This window comes from Sus scrofa, chromosome 4 (genome assembly GCF_000003025.6).
Source record: "Sus scrofa isolate TJ Tabasco breed Duroc chromosome 4, Sscrofa11.1, whole genome shotgun sequence".
Taxonomy (NCBI): domain Eukaryota; kingdom Metazoa; phylum Chordata; class Mammalia; order Artiodactyla; family Suidae; genus Sus; species Sus scrofa.
Window position 1 is genome coordinate 4,138,733 of NC_010446.5, and position 18,865 is coordinate 4,157,597.

General features: G+C 54.4%; 1 protein-coding gene across 1 annotated transcript in view; it reads left to right on the forward strand.

Moving 5' to 3' along the window:
* The window catches only part of COL22A1 (collagen type XXII alpha 1 chain), a 244,154-nt gene that overhangs the window by 69,688 nt on the left and 155,601 nt on the right, over positions 1–18,865 (forward strand). The window contains exons 10-12 of the mRNA XM_021088863.1: positions 301–345; positions 2,814–2,876; positions 7,334–7,372. Of these exons, the coding sequence (XP_020944522.1) occupies positions 301–345; positions 2,814–2,876; positions 7,334–7,372 (147 nt within the window). The remainder of the gene's footprint in view (positions 1–300; positions 346–2,813; positions 2,877–7,333; positions 7,373–18,865) is intronic.

Sequence of the window (18,865 nt, forward strand, 5' to 3'; positions counted from 1 at the left end):
TAAGTCATGATTGATTGCTGCGTAGGTGGGTCCGGGGTGTGAGGGACGGGTGGATGGCGCATGGAGCGGAGCCCCGTGGAGTGTGAGGCTGGCTATTTGTAAGTGGCTTGACCTTCTTTCCACCGATGGCTGTCCTTGGAGGCCATGTGAGTTTCCCGGTAGGTGGGGAGTGTGAGAACAGGGCTCTCAGCTCCAGTAAAGTTTGTCCGGCTGGCTGAGAGGATAAGCAACGAATGAAGAGAGAAGGGGGATTTTCAAGCAGAGCCTGACTTGGTTTGCTTTTTGTCTTTCTTCCTCCAGGGTGAACAGGGCTCCGATGGCGCCGTGGGACTCCCCGGGGCAAAGGTCAGTCCTGGAGGCGGCACAGGGGCCCTTTAGAGCCACAGGATCCTTTGCTTACAAGATTTGCTCTTTGTAAGAAAGGAAACACACAAAAAACCCACACTGTGTGTAGATTACTGTCCTGAAGTGTTTTGCTTCTGAGCTTCTTGAGATGGAAGGATCGAGCACGTGGCACAAAGTCCGTAACCTCTGAATCTCTTTACCGCCCAGAACCTCCACTTCTCCGTCTGAAAGCGTGAGCAAGGAGTTAGAACACACGCCTGGGCTCGGGTCCTCCTTGCTCAGCTTCTGTGGTCAGCTAACTCTGCATCAATCCTTTCACGCCTCCGTATTCCAGAAACCCTGGGCGTTGGGCTTTAAAGAGTCTGTTTGTTTAGACCACGTGTTCTGTTTGTTTAAATTGCATGAACTTCTTTTTGTACACATTTCCCAAACTCACAAGTTGCTCAAAGGCAGGTGCTCCCCTGTGACGGCCTCCTCCCTCAGTCACAGCCAGCTTCTTCTCCCGCCGTCACGGCCTGGGGGGACAGACTTACGGAGCTGGAAAGGGCTGTCTTCTCGCATCACGCTTTTGCTCTCAGAAAGCTGAGACCCAGAGAGCGCTGAGTGGCCCATGGTCGCCTGGAGGCTGAGGGAGAGGGTCCCTGTTGCCCAGTGGCCGTTACCTGCTCAGGGGTTTGAAAGAGGGGCCGAGTGTGGAAACACCTAAGACTCCCTCCCTTCCTCTACTTGTTCCTCCCCCTACCCCACCCCGTTCCTCCCCCGCCCCCCCACCCCCGCTCATCCCCCTGCCCCCCTTACCTGCATCATTCAGGCATCACCGTTGAGCACCTGCTGAGTTAAGCTCCCTTTTGTCTCCTCCTCCTTCTTCCTCCGAATGTACCTTCACCTCCCTCTTCTCTGGCCCCTCCCCTCTCTGCCCCCACTCAGCTAGGATGGGGAGGGCACCTGTGCACACACACACAGACACACACACACAGACACACACACAGGTGAGCAGCTCCTGGGTCCAGGATGCCGGGTGGGCGTTCGCTGTGAGAAGGAGGCAGGCCTCTCTGCCTCGCTGAGCACCCCTCCCCCAGGTTGCACCCTCAGCTTCCCTGCTGTCAGTGGAAGGAAAGAGCAGAGACATCTGGCGTCTGTGACCCTCTAAGTAGAAAATGTTGGTCTGAGGCAGGGGCTGTTGAGGGACCGACGGCCCCTGCTGTGGTTGACCAGAGCCAGGGCCGGGGGGCGGGGGGGCAGAGCCCAACCCCCGGCCCTGGGAGAGAAGAGGTGGGAGGGGGACATCTAAGGAGGAGACAGGTCCAGCCACTGCGGATGAGCCTGCTCCCACCCCACCCCCTGTGGCTGATTTGCAATCCTGCCCTTTAACTTTGCGGTCAGGTTGTCATTGTCACCCCCCACCCCCCCATGGTTAAGATGCTGCGTGAACGCCTGAGATTCCAGTGGCTCTGTTTACCTAGAGATAGCTCAGGTCCTGTCCACAGGTGTGGCCAGGTGTCTCCTGGAGACCCAGGCCCACTCTGGATGTGGGGACATAGCTGTGAATGACAGGACCCGTCCCCAGGACCCAGAAGCAGGATAGGGGGATGGAACACTGGGTGGGGGAACGGGGGCCAGAAGGGGAAGCCGCTGGGGAGGGCTCCAGGATGCCTGGGGGCCCCACCCGAGGTGGATCCAGTAGGATGGATAGGAGCTGCCTGGAACATAGTCAGGGAAAGGCATTACAGACCAAGGGAACAGCATAAGCAAAGTAGCTCTATGTTCTTAGCGTATAAAGCAGGAGACCTGAATGAAAGAGCTGACAGTGCATCCTGGGGAGAAAAAGAGAAGGAACTGAGCCGAGAGCTCCTGTGTTCCTCGTGCTCATGGGCCAGTGGAGTTCTGGGCTAGAATTGATGCATCTTTTCTTCCCTGGCAGACAGTTTTCTCCTCTGTCTGCCTTCCCTCTCTTCACGGGCTCTTGTGAGGGTCCAGGACCCTCAGGGCACAAATGTCATACAAATGGCATAATTGGAGGACCCTGGTTGACCTCTGGCAGTTTTCAAAGCACCTTCATGCTCTTAATCTCGTCCGTGCTCATGACTGCGTGCCCATTTCACAGAGGAGGAGCCTGAGGCCCAAGGACTAATGACATTTTCATGGGAGGCGGCAGAGCTGGGGTTTGAACCTGGGGCCTCTAGAGGCCCTTCTGGCCCCCGAGGCCAGTCTGCTCCCCAGGACAAGCGTGTGATGCTTTGATCCACTCGCTGTCTCAAGGTGTCCTTAGTTCCTGGAATCAGGAGGTTGGAGAAATCATTCAGATGCTTCCTTCCTGTCGGGAGGTGGGAGGCTTGGCTTCGTGGTGCAGTTGGCAGTGACCCTGTCAGCCGCTTCCAGGGAGTGGGGGCAAGGTGGCCCGTGGGCAGCCACAGTGGGGGGCCCGGAGGAGGACCTGACCCGTGCTCGTCTCTGGTTTCCACCCTCAGGGAGACATGGGCGCCACCGGGCCGGTTGGAGCTCCTGGGCCCAAGGGCGAGAAAGGAGATTCGGTGAGTAAAGAGCCGTCGCGTGGCTGGTGCGGGTACCAGGGCTTTCCTCGGGCGTATGTGTCAGCTAGGATGGCCTGAGTGCCAGCACCATGCCCCACCCGCCCCGGGAATGAAGTCCAAGCCCGTGCCCATGGGCACAGGAGGCCTGCTGGCTGCTCCAGCCGCATCCTCCCCCCACCCCCCCGAATCCGGAGCCCCAGCTTGGCTGTGACGATGCTCGTTTCTCACCTGGCCATTGCACATGCTCTGTGCTCTGCCACCGTTCACTTTGACCTCCGTCCACCCTGTTCTCCCTTCCTCCTCTCTCTGCCTCACTCACGTTTTCTCATCCTTCAAACTCAACAATTCGAGGGTTTCCAGGGTGTCTTTCCGACCCCGGGTCTGGCTCGCACACCCCCTTCCTGCTCCTGTATCACGGGTGCTTCTCAGTCCGGCACCAGCTGACTTTCTGATGCTTTGGTGGTGATGTGTCATCACAGCCTCCCCAGTGCCTGGCCCAGCTCAGGCTGTGTTCAGGATCCTCCAGCTGATGAGGAGACACTGTAGATGGAGGGTCAGGAGGCGAATGATTCATGCTGCACAGCAGGACTTAGGAGCCGAGCGTCTGGGAAGCGAGTCCTGACTCCAGCAAGATACGTTGTGTCCTCAGTTTCCTCATCTGTGGGGAAGGATAAGATGAGCTGTCTGGCTGCATTATGAGGATGACAGGAGTCAATGCGTGTAAACAGTGTAGAGCATGTAGAAGCATGTAGGAGCTCTCCTGAGTACCTGGCCCAGGGGAAGCACTAACCCCAGCCTTCACAGCGCATCTTGGAGCATCAGTAGCACAAGCTGAGAGTAAGGACCTCAGTAACTGTCCTTGGCTCCTGTCTTCGTTCGCTGCGTGACTGTGAGCAGGTTTCTTAACCTCTCTGAAAACTCGAATTCACTCTGGTAACAAATTAAAGAAAGTGACGACTTTGTCGATAAAACGCTTGGCCAACGGTAGATGGACCGTGAACGAAAGCAGTCATTTTTGTGAGTATGATTAGTTCCTTCTCGGTTCTCAGCACTCAGGGGAGAACCCCGACAAGACAGAGCTCTCCCCTTGAAGAGTTAGCCTGGGAGTTCCTGCCATGGGGATCTGACTGCGGCAGCTCTGGTTGCTGTGGAGGCGTGCGTTCGATTCCTAGCCTGGTTTAGTGGATTAAAGGATCCAGCATTGCTGCAGCTGTGGCTCGGATTCAGTCCCTGGTCTGGGAACTTCCATGGGCCACGGCTCGGCCATTAAAGAAACAGAAGAGAGTTAGCCTGGCGCATACCCGCCATTGTCATCATCCAGCAGCTCGTGATTGTCGCTGCACCACCTGCCCTTAGTCACAGGTGCTTCACGTGGGTTCTCGCCTTACTCCTTAGAACAATTTCTTCAACACAGCATTCAGACTTGCGTGACGTGCTCATGATCACAGGGCCCGCACGTGGCGGAGGCAGAGTCTGAACCTGCATCTGTTTGGGTTCGGGTCTGGTGCTCGCTTGCTGGACCATTCTTTTCACCCACATCATTTATACCTGTCTCCTGGGCAGAGTAGGTAGCACCTGCTCCGTGCAAAATGACATGGAAATAGGAAGAACTGCTGACACTCAGCAGCACTCATGGTGTGCCTGGCTCTGTATTACATCATTACAGGTTTCTGGCTCATTTAACCATCAGATCAACTCGGTACGGTGGGGCCTAGTGAAACAACCCTCTCACTCACATGCAGGAAAAAAAGCAGGCAACAGAAACTACCTGGGAGAGGGCGTAGATGTTGGAATTAACAGACAAAGCCTGCAAAGTAGCCGTTATAATTATATCTGAAGAACTAAAGGAAACTATTCCTGGGGAAACAGAGGAAAGCATTGGGACAATATCTCATCACATACAGAATGGAAATAAGGAGATGGAAATTGTAAAGAAAAAAAACCAGACCCAATGGACATTCCAGAGCTTAAAATTACAGTAACTGAAATGAAAAGGAAAATCGCTAGAGAGGCATGTAGTAGGTTTGAACCGGCTGAAGAGAGAGCCGGCATTCTTGAAAAGACATCAGTGGAGATTATGTAATCTGAAGATCAGAGAGAAAAAATAATGAAGGAAAGTGAACAGAGCCGCAGAGAAATGCGGGGGCCCGTGAAGTGCCTCCGTGTGCAGCTAATGGGGGAAAAAAACCAGGAGAGGAGGAGAAGGAGCAGAGAAAGGAATCAGAGAAATCGTGGCCAGTACATCCCAAATTTGATGAAGATTCGTAACCTACACATTCAGGAAACCGAAGAGACGCCAATCCAGACAGACAAAGAGATCCATCCTTAGACACCAATCCAGATAGACAAAGAGAGCCATCCTTAGAAACATCATGATAAAAAATGCTAAAAATACAAAGCAAAACATCTGAAAACAGCTGAAGAAAAATGACTCATGAGGTAGAAGAAAACGCCAATAAGATGATCAGCTGACTTAGCATCACAAATAATTGAGGCCAGGATGCAGGGGGTGGCAAGTTTAATAATTATGACGGTGTATCATTGGGTGTTTAACAATTGCAATGGCAATAGCACAAAAAAGGGGTGAGAGGTCACAGGCCACAGAGGCGTATGTTTCCAAGTCTCCCTGGAAGTACGTTTGTGTACATCGGAGGTAGACCCTGGGAAGTTAGGATGGAGATAGGAACCCTCAAGCAGCTGCCCAGAAAATAATTCGAATCTATACAGTGAAAATATCCTTAAAGGGGTTAAAATAGTGCACTGCAAAGTCCTCATGTAATGCAACAAATAGCAGTAAGGGGGCTTAAAGGAACAGAGAAAGGAGGAGGCAGAGAAAAGAAAAGGTTCGATGGTACATGTAGGTCTGACTGTGTCAGAAATAGCATCGCATGGAGGTGTATGAAACAAACCCAGGAGTCACGGAGAGCTTCAGGCTGGACATACAAACAGGATCCGATTGTATCGCGTCTACGGAAGACACACTTTAGATTCAAATGTATAAATAGATCGGAAGTAAAAGGCACAATACACATTCTACAAATAGAAAACATTGAAAACAATTGGAGTGGCTATAGCAATGGCAGGCAAAATAGACTTTAAAACTGAAAGTTAGTAGCAATAAAGAGAGACATTTTATAACAACAAAAGTGTCAATCCTGGAGTTCCCATCGTGGCTCAGCAGTCGATGAACCCAACTAGCATCTGTGAGGACACGGGTTTGATCCCTGGCCTCACTCAGTGGGTTAAGGATCTGGTGTTACCGTGAGCTGTGGTGTAGGTCGTAGACGCGGCTCGGATCCCATGTTGCTGGGGCTGTGGTGCAGGCTGGCAGCTGCAGCTGTGATTGGACGCCTAGCCTGGGAACCTCCATATGCCACGGGTGCAGCCCTAAAAAGACAAAAAGAGCAAAAAAAAAAAAAAAGTGTCAGTCCTTTGGAAACATGTAGCAATTATATACATGTATGCACCTAATAACAGAGCCCAGATATATGAAGCGAACATTGAGAATTGAAACAAAATAAGTAATTCACTAGCAGTGGTTAGGGACTTCAGTGCCCCATTTTCAGTAATGGGTAAAACAGCTAGGACTGCAGAGAGATTGCAACCCTCGTGCATCACCAGTGTCAGATGCTGCCTCTGCTTTGGAAAATACTCTGGCAGTCCTTAAAGACTTCGACATAGAACTACCATCGGACTCGGCACTTCCTCTCCTGGGTGCATTTCAAAAAGAAATGAAAACGTATGTTCACACGAAAACTTGTGCACACATGTTCACAGCAGCCTTATTCATAGTAACGGCAAAGTAGGAACAACCCGAGTGTTTGTCGCCTGGTGACTGGGGGAATGGAGGGAGTTAGATCCATGCGGTGGCGTGGTATTCGCCACTAAAGTGGAGCGCTGCTCGTTGCTGCGACTGCGGTGAGCTCTGCAAACACTTTGTGGAGAAAACACGGACTACGAAGCCAATCGTAGGAGCCCACATACCGTCTGATTTCATTTGTCTAAAATGTCTAGAACGGGCACATCTATAGAGACAGAGAAGAGGTTGTCCGCCCAGAGCGGGGGTGGGAGAAGGGCCGTGGCCGCTAGCGGATACGGGATGCTTGCGGGGGGGATGAAAACGCTGCGGTCTTGATGGTGGTGACCTCGCCCTGCTCTGTAAATACACGCAAACCCTTGGACTGTATCCTTTTGGTGGATGAATTACATCCTCTGCAGATGAGTCTCACTAAAGCTGATGTGGAACAAGAATCGTACCATCATTTTGCATTGTTGGAAAAATGAGCTCAAACTCATGAGACTCAACACGCCGTGAATGATAGTTGTGTTTTAGAGGCTCCTTGGCAGAGCTCATGAGGTCGCGCCCAACCGGTTCAGCTCCCGGGTGCAGCCGCCGTTGTGACGTCGTGCCGGGGAGGCTCTGTACTAAGCCTTTGCCTTCTGCTCCCCTTTCCTAGGGCGCAGGACCTGCTTTCCAAGGAGAAAAGGGAGAAAAGGTAAGCCCTTTCCTGTTGTCTCTCCTAGGGCCCTGGAGGTGGCCCGGGAACAGGATGGAGGACTCGGGTTGGGGAGAGTTGGGTGCTGCCTGGTGCGAATTGGATGGGCGGGAAGAGGTCTCCTGGGCGGCGTGCCCAGCCTCGGTGTGGGTCGTCCCCTTGAGCGGGCGGTTGACGTGCACACAGCGGTCAGCGCTCCCCAAGCTAAGCGAGGAGCATGAGCGAAGTGCAGGGGGAGGGCTCGTTTGCGGGCGGGTGGGTCACGGCGCTTAGAGCAGAGGGACCCGACGGTGCTGGTGGGAAGTGGGAAACAGCTGCAGATGTGGTTTGAGGACCAGCACGCTGGGCATTCAGTGTCAAAACATGTGCAGCCTCGTTGGCCGTGGTGGGAAGGCTCGGACCATCTGTGCACGATCACATGGCAGGTGCCAAGAGATGTGAGAGGGGAGCGACCGGAGGAGCTTGGGATCTCGTCAGTGTCTGGGCACTTAGACACTCAGGATGCAGTGTCCCTGGAGCCGGGGAGGCCGTGGCTGCTCAGAGGGGGCCGTTCTCTCCCTGCAGTACCTTTTATTTGGTCCTTTCCTGTCTGTTTACTCCAAGGAGGTAGATCAAGACGCTGCCCAGGGACATACCCACACATTTCACGATGCATCATTTATAAGCCAGACTGGAAACAGCTATGATGCTGTGTCCTGGGCAGAGGGTAAATGAGCTGTCGCACAGCTAAATAATGCAGTGGCATCCAGGGATGCAGAATCACAGCTAGAGCAATCATTAATAACCCCCCAAATGAAGATCACATTTTGTCGGGGTTTAGAAGACGTTGCAGAATGTCTTTATGCTATGACCCCAGTTGTGTGTGCGTGTGTATGTGTGTGTGAGAGAGAAAGGGAGACTGATTCTGGAGGCACATCCTTTGGTTCCAGAAGGCCTGGGGCTGCTGGTGCTCGGGTGCATGGAGTGGTTAACATCTCCCGTTTGCTGCGGGGAGGGTTCACATTTGCAAAACAACTCAGGAAGTGTGCACTGAATGCTATTTTCTAGCTCTTTCAGAGAAGAGCTGAAGCAGAGGATGTGGGGCGAGGGCCTGCCCCAGGAGGGCACCTGAGGGTCCTGCTCAGTTACCTTAACAGGACACCCAGATGTTCTTCAGGGTAAGGACTGGGGCTGCCGTTGCCCTTGAAGTCAGGTCGCTCCGTCTGGGCCGTGCCTGCAGGGCCAGACTGACATGCAGCTCCTGGGCCAGCCTGTCCTCTGAGTGACATGCTGGCCATCTCATGGGCTGGTGTCACCGGGAAAAACTGACAGGCCCCCCTTTTCCCGAGAGCAGCAAGTGCATTGCTGCTGTGTCCCTCTGGTTGAGTTCAGGACAGGCAGCCTTCTTCTTCTGATGCCTGGAGTCACCTCCTGGTGCCCCAAAGCCCAGGCTTCAGCACCATATTCAGACCCAAAGCCACCAGGTCACAGTTCCAGCTGGGGAGGCCTCCTCCCACATCCGGTGCTGGCAGGAGAGACAAGCAGCCGAACGACTCCTGGCTCTGTCCTCGTTTGACCTTCTCTTGCTGTTGGGCATTTTTAGCAAAGTCTTGAGTCTCAATTCACAGCTACATATGAGCTGTGTGATTTGGGCTGAGTCACCGCCCTCTCTGGGTCTCTGCTTCCTCATCTGTAAAAACGAGGGGGTGGCCTGTGATGATGCAGAAGGGCCCTTGCAGGTGGCAGTTCTGAGCCTTGGTCACTCACCCGCCCCCAGCCTGAGTCCCTGGGGGTCTTTTTCATAACCAGCAGTCTCTGCTTCCCCTCCAAGATGAGGCGAGGCTGGGGTGAGTCATGCGGTCGATAGACTCCCCCGAAGGGAGAAGGCCACCTGTCACCCGCACCCTGGGACAGAGCTGAACAGGCCGGCGTTTTTGCTTGAATATTCTCTTCAAAGCGATGGTGAAGGGCCAAGGGAATTGGGTGGATTGGAGCCTGTGGGTCTGGCTGTGTTGTTTTTGTTTTGTACTTCTGGTGTTGTGAGTAAGCACGGTGACACCGTGCCTTGGCCTGGGTGAGAGCCAGGCGCTGTGTAAGGTGTGTCTTGTGCTCTGTGACTCATTATTAGGACAGTGCTTCAGGGAAGGCTCTCCTGTGCCCGTTTCACAGATGAGACAACATAGTTTAGAGGTCACGTGACCTGCTCAAGGTCACAGTTAATAAGATGGCCAGAAAACACAATCACTGGTGATTGCTGAAATGAAGGCAAGCTGGAAGACTGATTGAATCGCCCCTTTTCCTGCAGCGAAGGAAACAGAGGCTCAGAGAAGGTGAGTGGCTAGCCCAAGGTCACACATCGGAAACACTGCTGGAGCTCTTGGCCTCCTGACTCTCCCAGCACCACCACCCCCCGCCCCCAGTGCTCAAGACTGTTGTGCTATGCTCTGTTCCTGGGCTGCCTCGTTTTGGAAGCTGGTCTCCTCTCTGGTTCCTGGTCCAGCCCCATAGTCACCACGGGTTCATGGCACAAAACTCCCTCAGTGTTTTAACATGTATGGGATTGGGCTGTGGGAAAGGGAGAAGCAAGCCTTTAGGAAACACTCCAGAAGAGCTGCTGCAGCCCGGAGTTGGGGGCACAGAAGGGGAGAAAGGGAGTCATGGACCCTCCTTCACAGTGTCTGCAAGACAGCTGGCACTAAATAAATGCGTGCAAAATGAGTGGATGGATGGATGGAATTCGAACCGCCATCAACCAGGATCAGGGGCCAGTAGCTGGATCCCAGACCCTGCAGCCCAAAAGACTCAGCTTCAGGTTCTGGCTCCACTTGGTGTCAGTGTGTGTCTCCCACTGGGCCACCACCCTCAGCCCAAGTTTGCTTTTCCGTAAAAGGTGGGAAAGGGAGTGACAATAGTCCCCACGATGCGAGGCCGCCGGCAGGAGCAGCCTGGGGAGGTCCGACTAGTGCCCGGCACAGCAAGCCCGCCTCAGGGGCGACGCTGCTCTCCCGCCAGCTCGTCGTCACAGGCCTTGCTGTCTGGGTGGGATGGTGAGGCGGAGAGGGCGCAGCCGCCGCTCTGGGCTGGTTTGGACCAGTTCGGGGGAGTCACGGGGCAGAGAGGGACGATGACCCCGTCCCCTCCCACCCTGGTTCCTTCCACGTTGAGAAAATAAATGAATAGCCCAGTGAGGCTGCTGGTGTGAGGATTCCCGGGTGGTCCCTGAGTCCGTGGAGATGTGGTCCACGAGCACCAGGGCCAGAAAAGATTCAGAGACAACAAAAACAAGGCCAGAGTGTGCGGTGTCCAGGGAGCTTCCTTTTGCATCTGGAGGGTCCTTCAGCTCAGGTCCCCCAGACTTCAGGGAGTGGACCCCGCAAAGCCGCTGTTGTGGCCCCTTCCTGGGGCCACAGCGCCCTCTGGTGTCTGGAAGCCAGAGCGTCTGCTCCACGTTTCCTTGGCAGGGCTCTCCCTAGGACCTGCCATATAACCTTGGAGAGGGCCTCACTGTAACCGCAGTTCTTTGTGCCTGTTTCCTCGGCTGTACACCGAACAGAACAGTGAGTAACAGTGGGAGGGTCTCTTAAGAGCGATGAGAGGCTTAAAGATTGTATCCCTGGAAAGAGCTTAGCAGAGAACCTCGCAAATCCAAAAGCATTAGCGGGAGTCTGGGTTCAGCCACCCAGGCACTGATTCCCTGAGCCGGATGGTCAGTCCGGGCACATTATCAAATCCAGCAGAATGGTGGCCTCGGTGCTTTTGCACTGAGAAGCTGCGGCCCACGGCTATGGGATGAGAGCCTTGGCAGTCCTGGAGCCATGACATGAGCCGGCTGGAGTCGGGTGAAGGTGTCAAGCAGAGATCGGTTTTGAAGTGGATCCCTGCAGGTGATATTGCTGAGTGGAGTCCAGGCTCACTTGAGCCAGCATCTGTGACGGCTCAGGTACAGGGGGAGGGGCAGAGCACCTCCTGCCAGGGGTCTTTGTCTTCTTTATGGAGAGCTGCTGGCATCACTCTTTCAGTTGGGTTGGGTTGGGATGTAGAAGGCGGCCCCCAGACAGAGAGCAGCCTAGGACAGGTGTGGCTCCCCACCCCCCGGCCCCGGCCCACCCAGTTTCCCTGGAATGCAGAGTAACAGGGGTGGGGTGGGGTGGGGAGGGCACCTTACAGCCTCTCGTCGAACCTGGCACACACCTTGTAGGTAATGGCCCTGGGGAGCCCCGGGGAATGGAATTGGGGCAAAATGCCCCACGGAGCCATGCTTGGATGAGCACCCGCCTATTCAGCACTTGGTAGAGGGGGAGAAACTCCAAAACAACCACCACCAGAAAGTCCTTTCTTCAGCATTTTCACAGAAATCCACACGGCAATAAATAAAACTTCGTATGGATTTCGTGCTTGGATTTCACAGTGCAGTGCCCCAGAAAAAAATATGTGAGCAAACAGAAGACACTCAGTTGAATGTTACTGGGCTGGTGGACTCAGCAGCAGACAGAACTTTAAGTCACGCAGACATCAGTTCCTTGTCTTTTACGGTTTCCTTCCATTTTTACTGGGACCGTAAACCTGGTGATGAAAGAGGAATCTGAGTTGGACAGGTAGTGGGGGCTCTTCTGACTTTCCGGGATGCTGCCTTCTAGAAACTTCAGCCGAAGGTCCTGCAGAGGTTGTCGGTGCCTCTTGCAGCCCCGAGTTCCCTGAAGTCATTGCGGGGCAAGTTCTCGTGGCTTGGTTTGCCATGAAGCTAAACCAATATGGTGCCGACTGGAAAACTGAGGCAAGAGTCTGCAGCTGTTGTGATGATACAGGAGAGCTGTGAGGAGGCCAGGTCAGAGCTGTCAGCCGAGGCGGGCTGGTCCTCAGGTCTGAGAAGAGTAGCTGCTCCGTGTGCTTCTTCCAAACCAGGCACCCGTGAAGCCCAGGGCTTCCTGTCTCTGATGATTTGGGGTTGGATGAGGCGGGCTCCTCCCCATCGCTGTAGACAATGAAGTTTGATTGATTGATTGATTTTTATCTTTTAGGGCCTCACCTGTGGCATATGGAAGTTCCCAGGCTGGGATTGAATCAGAGCTGCAGCTGCCGGCCTACACCACAGCCACAGCAATGCAGGATCCAAGTCGGGTCTTTGACCTACACCACAGCTCACGGCAACACCAGATCCTTAACCCACTGAGCAGGGCCAGGGATTGAACCCATGTCCTCACGGATACTAGTCAGGTTCCTAACCCACTGAGTCGCAGCGGAACTCCTAACCATGAAGATCCAGCCTCTCAGGGAAGGCAGGGCTTGAGGGGCCTTGGGGACCAACATGCCAAAAATCAACCCCCAGCAGGGGGCAGGGGGCCTGGGGTTCCTGAGCTCCAGATGGCTTCCTTTGGCTCACACTTTCTGAACTTTTGGAAAGATGCACGTGTGTTTGATTTGCCCTTGATTTTAAAATCCTGCTGCTGTCACACCATCCTCTGTGGGCTCTATTACTTGGCTGCCGGAGTCCCTCGTGTTTGCAGCGCACTTCCCACCTGCTGTGTTGGCCGCAAACAATGCCCCCCCATCCTTGTCTCCTGCCAGTTCCAGGTCTGTGGTCCCACCTCCCCGGCACTGATTCCTCCTCCTTGCATGTCCATTGTTCTCTCCTGCCTGTTGGAATCCTGGGGATGCTTATGCAGTGACCTTTGAGGAGTTGTGCACAGAGCCAGTGCGTCTGGGGTCATTGTCTTATTAGTCAGTCCTTCTGGCGCGGGCAGGGGGGGAACCATCACTATCCCCGTTTCACAGAAAAGGCTGCTGAGACTTAGGAAAAGGCCCCCGCACGTGCATGTCTTTATTGTGGAAGCTGTAGGAAGAGGACAAAGTTTATAACAAGCTCTGGTTTATCAAAAAAAAAAAAAAAAAAGTAACAGCTACGAAATGTCAGGCCAGGCACTGTGCTGGTGGACTGGAGAAGGACAGCCTCATGGGACATGGAGCAGGTTGAATCCACCTGTACCTGGGAGTCACGGGGGAAGGAGCCTGGGGGTGGTGAAGTGTGTCTAGTAAAACATCACCGAGGCCGCTGCAGAGCTGCTGGGGCAGAGGCCGTGGTAGGTGGCTGTGCTGTTCCCACTCATCTGCCCCTGATTAACCCGAGGTCTCGGCTGGCCGAGGGGCCTCCCTATGAAGCCCTGTAGTGAGTGGTGCCTGCGGTCCTGCTTCAGGGGACAGTCAGACCTGCCCTCACAGGGACACCTCTCTGATCTCAACAGGACAGGCACACCCCGTGCCATCCGCAGGGTGAAAGACTAGGTCCTTCCCACTGACCTAGTTCATTCTTCGGTGTCTTTTAAAGGCAGGCTGTGTCTGAACGTGGGAGACGAGAGGATTTTGGGAGTTAGGCGGACTGCACGGGTGCGTGGGGCGTGAAGAGCGAGCTCCGCTGCGCGTGGATTGTTTTTCCTTTTCAATGGCCGCACCTGCGCATGTGGAAGTTCCCAGGCCACGGGTTGAATGGGCGCTGCAGCTGCCAGCCTACACTACAGCCACAGCAACACCAGATCCAAGCTGCATCTGCGATCTACACTGCAGCTCATGGCAACGCCGGATCCTTAAGCCACAGAGTGAGGCCAGGGATCGGACCCCCGTCCTCCTGGATACTAGTCGGGTTTATAACCCACTGAGCCACAGTGGGACCTCCTGCACATGGATTTTCATTCCATCGACTCCTCTCCAGAGCAGTGCGCAGGGCAGGCCCTCAGAAACCACAAGATGCTTCCACAGGTCCCGGGGTCCTCGCTCTGGCATTGGTGAGACATGTGACAAGGGATGACGGGCCCACTTTTGTTTCACAGGTGCTTTCCGAAAGAATGGGATGGGAAATGGGCACTAGCAGCCCAATGGCCAGCATTCAGTGATTTTATCTGCAGAGTGACTTTGTCTCAGAGGTGACGTCTTGTATTGGGAAGAGTCATGGCATCAGCCTTCTATCGACCTCTCGATAAAAGACACCTGTTCAGTTCAGGAGCCTCAGTCTCTTGCTGCTCCTTGATGGAGGCTGGAGTGTGGCCAGGGTCACAGAGTGCAGTGTGGGTGGGGCTGAGGCCATGTTTGCCTGACTCTGCATCCCCCACGTCCACACCCAGAGCGATGCCTTTATCTGGGCATTCTTTTTTTTTCCTTTTTGGCTTTTTAGGGCCACACTGGTGGCATATGGAGGTTCCCAGGCTAGGGATTGAATTGGAGCTGAGCTGCTGGTCTACACCACAGCCGCAGCAGCGAGAGATCCAAGCCACGTCTATGACCTGTACCACAGCTCACGGCAACGCCGGATCCTTAACCCTCTGAGTGAGGCCAGGGATTAAACCTGCAACCTCCTGGTTCCTAGTCAGATTCGTTTCCACTGCGCCATGACAGAAGCTCCTGTCTGGGCATTCTTGACCCTCCAAACCCATGTCCCTAGAGGGAATCAACTTATTTTGTGCAATGACTACATTATAGAGCCTCTGAGCCATAAAATAGAAATTATATGTGTGTGTTTGTAGGTGTGCAACTTCTAAGATATATTTATGCCGCATGCCTCTAGCTCTGGGTCTCATTGTTGTTCACCGCTGGCTCCATCAGCGCCCCCATGTCCTATTCTTAGCCTGTGCATTAATGTGCATTATTCATGGTTATTGAGTTGGATAACTGTGGTTGAGGGCCTTCTATTTTTATCATAATTAAAGGGTTTTGGGGGAAATAAGTTTAGCTGCTTACGTGCCCTCACATAGCCCTGCAGGTTGGGGCAAAATGCTGGCAGTTGGACTAAAGAATTCGCGCGCTGCCGTGGGCCCTGTCCGTGGTGCTGAAGGACGACACACCATGCAAGTTTTTGGTTCACGGGTTCTCACAGCCCCCGGCAGAGCTGGAACGGGAGAGTCTGCACTTTTTCCAGCTCTGTCTGACACTCAGTCTCTTGCCAAGTCTAACGGCCCAGTCACAGGACCAAGGGCTTCATAGAGAAGGGCGAGAGCGTTTATGCGCAGGGTAAGCTCTGGGCTGCTGGACAGCAGACTGGGAGGGCAGGGGAGGCTGAATGTGTGACCTCTGGACACCAACTGGCTGGACTCAGATCTCAGCCTGGCCGCTTAGCAGCTGCGTCACCCTGGTCCGTCACTCAACCCTTGCGACCCTTGCCTTCCTCGTTATAAACTGGCGACTAATCGTAGTCGCCTCAGAGGGCGATGAGGATGAAAGGAACTAATGAAAATAAATGACTTCTGTTTGGAAAAAGTGCTCGTAAGTGTTAAGGGTAATTACCATTACACCAGCCTGGTTTTCCATTTTTTACACCAGCTGACATCTTCTGGTCCTCAGCTTGGGGAGGTCTTATCCCCAGGGCGGCCGACAGCTGGGAAACGGCAGTGTCCCCGCCTCCCCCGAGGAGGGCTTCTGTAGCTCCCAGAGCCTCAGGAGGCCTGGAGAGCACATGCTCGGGAAGTGTGGTGCAGGTGGGCTGCCATAGACGAAGGAGGTGTCTTCTCTTCAGTTCATCTAACGTAATTCGTGCAGCATCTGGGAATAATAACGGCCCCTGGTGTTTATGGTGCGGCTGTCAGCCGGGACTCGTGCACAGACCGCTTGGCGTTGGGGTAGGGACTGTTGTCCTTGTTTTACAGACTGATTAACCATGTGACCAGGTGCAAGGGACTTACCTGTCTGTGTGGCCCAGACAGGGATGGAGCTCCCGTATTCTGACAGCGCAGAGAAGCGGTTCTCAAACTCGACCAAGCCCTGAAATCACCTAGAGGGCTTGCGGAGCCCGCTGGCCTGGCCCCACTTGCACACTGATCCAGGGGCCTCAGGTGAGGCCAGAGAATCTGCCTTTCTGACAAGGCTCAGGTGCTGCTGGTCCTGGAGCCACAGTCGGAGGACCACTGCCCAGCCCCGCGTGAAGGGTCTGGCCCCGGCTCCTCCAGTGAAGGAGTGCAAATACTAATGTAGCACCTCTAACGGAGGAGCCACGTCTCTGTCCCTGTTTAGGGGTTAAGCCCTGACATTTAATTAACCAAAAGAACAGGGGAGACAGCTCTCTCTTTTCTCTGTATTTGGCCCAGTGACATAACCGTGCAATTCCTGGGGCTGGGATTCTGGCACATTTCCTGCCAGATGCTGCCTGCCCAAGGCTCCCAGTGAAACTGGCCAGGAAGTGCATGTGTGCGGGGCAGGCAGACAGGTCAGAGCCTCGAGTGGAATCAGGGCCTGGACTTCGGGCGAACAGGGGGAAGGTGCCTTTTCCCTGAGTCCTGGTTATCGTCTGTAGAGGGTCCATGTGTGTTACGTACGGTCAGCTTTTACAGGTGAAGGGGGGCGGTCCCTGCTGGTTTATCCGAAGTAACAGTACTTGATGCTTCCACTTTCTCTGTACCCACAGCATCTGCCAAAGCATCGTCTCAGGTATCTTGCCAACCTCTTTGGGCCAGAGGTACTCTCATTCCCAGCACCACCCTTTCTACGGTGGTGAAGCCGAGACCCGGGAGGGGAAGTCACGTGTTCTGTTCGGTTCGCAGGCAGCCTCGTCTTCAGTCTGGCCTCTCTCTCCTTCCTTCCTCCTTCCTGCCCTCCCGCCCTCCACATTCTCTCTCCGTTTTGTCATAGTTTACTGTGGCTCCCGAGCTACCGTGTCCCCTTTAAGAATCTCCCCGTGCCCAACATTCCTGATGGGGGGGCCTCCCGTCTTTTCCTCACTTCTTTCATTGACTCTCCCTAAGCACTTGGGAACTTGTTCTTCATTTCCAGCAAAATAGAAACACCTGACATTTTAGCACTGTTTATAGTCTACCTGTTAGATCCACAGTCACTGTCTCAGCTGGAAGCTGTGCGAACCTCTGTCTCACCAATGCTGAAACGGGCTCGGCCGGGTAGCGTGGCTTTCCTGATGGGGCATCAGTGGGCAGTGTAGGGCTTCTTTTTCTCTTCAAAACGTCTGCACGTGGCTGAGCCCACGTTCAGGGGAAAGTCGTTGCAGGGGAATGGTGGTGGTTTATGATGTTATATCTAAACGCCAGATACCTGGGTCAGGTGGACTTTTTCTTGGGGACACAGTTTTCAAGGGCAGGAACCCATCTAATGAAGTGCCAGGACCTCATGAGGATCTAAGAGTGGAAAATTTTCAAAAAACGTATGTTTGCAGCGCTGGCTTGGCTAGCCTAACCACACAAAGCAAGATTCCAAACCAGATGTTAGCTTCCTAGACAAAGAAAATAGCCACCTCTAAGGAGGCTTCTCGTCAGTTTCTTAGACTCTAAAGTAGGGGTCACCCGCCCCCCATAACAAAGCAGGAGCTGGTGGTCTAGGACACCAGTTTTCTAAAGCCCGTTTGCCCAGCTGTCCCCGACCTCGAGAAAACAAACAAAGCTTTCAGCTGGGTGTGTGGTGCTGACGTCCAGATGGAGACAGACCCAGAGCGTTTTGCTGCCTTGACTCAGGCCATTACTGGGGAGCGATGGAGCAGGACCTGAAGCCGCAGTTCACTGGCTCTTGAAACCATGCTCTTGTAGAGCAGCCCGCTGCTCACTTCGTCCCTGGGCGTCTCATGCCCCCAAGGCTAATTGTGAAGTGGGACGGTGTCCCCGATGTGTCCCCTGACAAGCCCACAGGGCTCGGGATTAAGGTGCAGGGAACACTGGACATGGAGTGATGGCACCCTGATTCCCCACCTCGTGTTGCTCCTGTCCTGGGACCAGGCAGACTCACATGGGTACTTGCTGGGCATCTAGCCAGTGCCGGCCAGGCTGGACGTGTGGCAGCCGTGGGCACGGGGAGGTTCCGGAACGCTCTGGCATTCCCTCGGGCATTGTCTCTGGTCTCCTCCCGGCTCCCTTTATTAGCCCGTCCTGGGAGCTCTGGGGCCCCCCCCGCCCCCTGTATTCCAGAGGCAGGAACCACAGAGTCCTGCTCTGCCTGCAGCCGCCCGAAGGCAACCTGGCCTTTCCAGCACCGGGTGACCGTCCTTGGGGGTGAGCTCTGCACCAGGTCACCCCAAGGGGCTTGACCCTGCAGAGAAGCGCCATGGGGGGCGTTTCCTCAGGGGAAGTCCTTGTTCCTCCGTCGTGTTCCCCCTTTTGAAAACGGTGCACTGACCCCTAGAGAAGCAGCGTCAGTGGCTGGTGCCTGCTGTCGGGAGGCACACAGCCTCTGCTTAGATCAGAACATGCTGGGGCAGGAGACGAAGCGGGGGCCTTGGGGACAGACAGGGCATCCGGGGAGCCGAGCCCCCTGGTTCCTGACCCCCAGAATCCTGGTTTGAGACGCAGCTCCTTCCTGTCTCCTGAGAGACTGTTGGGGGCGCTCTGATACTTCCCCAGGGAAGTGGGGCGGCCGAGGTGGAGGGGGGCGGAGTGACATACACGTCCGTGATATCCCCTTAATATTGTATGTGATAACCTTAAGTTAATCGTTCTGCCATCAGTAACACCAAAGACAGTGCTGATTGGTGTCGAGTAGCAGCTCCTCACTTGCCTCTGCCCTCGTCGTCTCCCACAGTCCCTGCTGAGTTTCGGGACG